At 41.0% G+C, this 3,833-nt stretch overlaps 2 protein-coding genes across 2 annotated transcripts; both read left to right on the plus strand.

Annotated features, from left to right (window-relative positions):
- Nucleotides 1–698: 698 nt before the first annotated feature.
- Nucleotides 699–985, plus strand: PHALS_08744 (uncharacterized protein; the record flags this gene model as incomplete). Its single annotated transcript, XM_024724147.1, has 2 exons — nt 699–746; nt 866–985. 2 exons carry the CDS (start codon nt 699–701, stop codon nt 983–985), a joined length of 168 nt encoding a protein of 55 aa, XP_024575053.1.
- Nucleotides 986–1,320: 335 nt separating this feature from the next.
- Nucleotides 1,321–1,622, plus strand: PHALS_08745 (uncharacterized protein; the record flags this gene model as incomplete). Its single annotated transcript, XM_024724149.1, has 2 exons — nt 1,321–1,431; nt 1,482–1,622. The coding sequence occupies 2 exons, from the start codon at nt 1,321–1,323 to the stop codon at nt 1,620–1,622; spliced, it is 252 nt and encodes an 83-aa protein (XP_024575054.1).
- Nucleotides 1,623–3,833: the final 2,211 nt, after the last annotated feature.

A 3,833-nucleotide genomic window follows, 5' to 3' on the forward strand; every position in this document is an offset into this window, starting at 1 on the left:
ATTCACGTGGACCCATTGCTGGGCAATGTATTTGTTACAGTTCAACTGTTTCGATGTTTTGGTCAAGATAAAACACGTGTAGGGCTCTTTGGGAATGGTGTTGTTTAAATATCCAGCCTGGGTTAGGGAATTTTTGATAATTATGCTACCCTCCCTTATTGAAAAACCCTCTCTAGATTAAACACTGTCTCCCAGTCCCAACATGTTTAATTAAGACAGGTTTTACTGTAGGAAGACGCTTTTTTTTAGTATCGATTGATTCTTGACATGCCAAAGCTATATCGGATAAAAAGGCGTGACATCAAACATTTTCAAAACTTAGAGTCAATATCCAGGCTATACATAGGATAGACTTGTATCTTAAAGCTAGGAAAACAAGACAGCTTATCACGCTATAATTGGCTATAATGTTTATTTGGATGCAATCGAGGGTATTTTTAGATGTCTCCTCCGCGAGGCGCAACCACATTTGGAATCTTGTCACGATACCGATTGACTTCAAGCCGTTTTTGATCGATATGGATCATACGCTGTTGCGTACATCAACACCGTTACAACACATCAGTCAAGCAAACGGCAAGGCAAGGTGGTCATCCTTCGCTAGCAAATATAGCTTAGAGGTGAATACACGCCTGGTTGACCAAATGGGGTGTCGGGACGCTTGTAATCATCCGAAATACTTGTCACATTAAATTATGATGAAGTCGTCACGCATCGATGTTGCTATTCGTTTTCAGACACGACTGGTGTTACTCATTTGAGCTTTTCAAGATGCACCTCTTTTTCAAATTATATTTCGCTTTATTAGACAACTTTACACTCAATTACACTGCTTTTCATTGTATGAATGTTTTTTTTGTAATAGCTCGGTCCCGCCTCATATGCTGAAGCGGCATTTTTCTCGCTCGTTGAGTTTGCGTGTAACAACACAAATCATGGTGCTGTAGACTCCACTTCATTTTCTAGCTATCACAAGGAGCTTTGACAAAACTATTTTGGTCATGGAAGTGGAAATATTGGCGCTACAGATCGACCTACTGATATCATTCCGGCTAAATCTTAAAGTAAAACTGATGGTTCATCTGGATTGTGTGTCATGTGCTAAGTGCGCAACACAATGGCTGAAATTAAGACATGCAATGACTACATGCAGATGTCAAAGGCGAAAAGTCAGTCATGTTATCTCAATTAATTGCAACGTTCCACTGGCAAATACAGTGTTAGTAGGTATTGAGACACAATCGCACCTCGTACAATTTTACTCATGGGACCTCGAGTGACTTGATCTAACGGCGGACTTTGTCTGTAATTTTGACTATAATGGGGGACGACGCGTCTTCTTTATTTCGGAAGATGAGTGAAGCTAGCCATGATAGGTTTGTCACTGCTCCCGATTGGTATGGCAAGGCCTACTGTCATCAAGAAAAGCTGGTGGCTTGGCGCACTCAGCGAAGTCACAAATATCATCTGATAAAGTGAAGGAGCTGGCCTCGCTTAGCAACCTACTGGAAGTCTCAATTTCCACTCCGCAAAAACGCTTTGACAACATCGACGCCATTATTTCGATACAGATGACTCCTCAGATGAGCGGTGCGGTCGTACGGCGCAACGCTTCCCACTAAAATGTGAGACGTGGCCTCGTTACATGCCAGCGTGTTGGCCAGTAGCCGTATTAGCAGCTTCAAGGTTTGGAAACCACCTGCTTTGACATTTCGTATCTTGTACTTTGCAAGGTAAAATATATAGCGACTCATCCGTTGGAGGTGTTTCTCGAACTAAGTTGACAAGTCGATGACGTTTTTGAACGACGTTTCACAATGCTTGAAGTTTTCTCGGAGGCCACGGTATAGGGTTACCTTCTGACATTGGCCATTTGAATGTTTTTTCCTTCACTTAAGACACTAAAACGACAAGTACACGACGTAATTGGTTAAAGCTCACACTGTAATGTGTTTATGTTTAGCCTCAAGAGACGGCTCCTCGCCAATAACAATTCCGGACTAAAATTATTTAGATTCCACCGGCTTTACATCTTGTTAGAAGGGTAATAACGCTGATTTGGCGTATATACACATCACAGAATCATTTTGAACATATAGCGAGGTCCAAGAGGCTAGGACTACTTGTCTGGTAAACAACTGTGATCGAGACCATTGGGAGGTACATCGATCTGAATTAGGTTCTTACCACTTTGAAAAACAAAGACGTATAATGTAAATTAGGCATGGATAGTCTATTGTTGATTTCTCCATTCCTAATCTATGTGTGCTTACTAACGAGGGCTCTACGAGTCAAAACTCAGTGAAGTGTGCCGCTGTAGAACCACTGCATTTAGTTATTTGTAAATGATGCAGAATCTTGCAGAGTATTCCTCCAGCTATGGTATGCTCCTCCACCAAGTCCAAATTTTATCAAATCCATTACATTACTGCTGGACGGTCAATGGGCGAGATCTTCTTCCGAGTTTATTGCAGTGAAACCTCTAAGTCAAATGGTTCACTCTCAAATATTACTGCAATCAGCGCGACACGATACCACGAAGTATCACATTGTTATCTGTGCCTCGTTACCCCGGTACAAAGAGTAATATTTATACGGGTGCCGAGTAATCTCATGTTATATTCATGGAAGTATTAAAATTTGCCATGGTTTTGTCTTCTTTTGATTTGACGTATGTCTAAATTCCGCGCGGTAGCTGTTGTGGTAGCTCAACCTGATATAACTGAGATAAATTACCTGTAACATCATATAATAAGTGTCCACATACCATGCCGTGTCTTGAAACGTGATATGGGTGTCCGCGTTTTCTTTCTTCGCTATGAATTGATCTATGTGGGTCACACGCCAGCGTTGCATTTTGCAAGCTTAATGGTGCGTTCCGACGATAATATATACGTTGTTAATCGTGTGGTGTTACCACAAACGGTATAGTATCACGGAAAGTGTGGAGTGGGTAAAGGTTTGACGCGGTGACGGCAACGCAGGCATAAAGGGACTCTGAAACAAAAGACTCTCAAAGTGTTTGCATTGGGAATAGGTCTGTGATCTTTTGTACTTTGACCTAAAACATTTGGCATGATAAAATCCATTACAATACCGTGCTGTTCGTACACATTTCAATTAACGCTTGGCGTAATTGTAAATATACTGAATTGACAGAAAATCAGATTTATGAAGATTGCAGACGTTGGAAAAGGAGGGGTCCGAGAAAACTTTAGGCTGCAGGCCGCGCCTTAAAAAACAAAGTCAATTATATCTTTAACAATAGTAGACTGCGGTGAATTGTTTCAGGCTGAAAGAAATCAATGGTCATTAATATATTCTTGAGATAGCCGAACGAGCTAACCGCATGAGTTAGATTAGAGGCTTTCGTTTTCGCCCCTGTAAGAGTGAAATCTCTGTGCGTTTTTCCTTAATACGAAACCTTTTTTTAGCCATAGCTTCATCTGTGCAAATTGCGCGGCAATCGTTGCACTAGTAGCACTTGTAGCTAATTCATGTCTGGTTTTATGATAAAACTTTATCTTCTGCGAGGATGGAGCATGAAATCCTTTATTACGAGTCCCAGGACAAAACAACCAGCGTAAGAAGCTATTGTATATCTTGAGTCTTAATGAGATGAAAGACCTGGTGACTAAAGAACCGAAGGTGGTAATCGCTCATCTGGAGGCGCTCATCAACTTAGAAAATAATTTAATAAAATTACGTGAGACCACTGATGTTGAGCGTCCAAAGGTTTGGACGAAGACAACTTCTTCCTGTAAATGTAGATTATTGAAGAGAAGAGAAGAGAAGAGAAGAGAAGAGAAGAGAAGAGAAGAGAAGAGAAGAGA

The sequence above is a fragment of the Plasmopara halstedii genome, assembly GCF_900000015.1.
Source record: "Plasmopara halstedii genome assembly, contig: Scaffold_323, whole genome shotgun sequence".
NCBI classification, from domain to species: Eukaryota; Oomycota; class Peronosporomycetes; order Peronosporales; family Peronosporaceae; genus Plasmopara; species Plasmopara halstedii.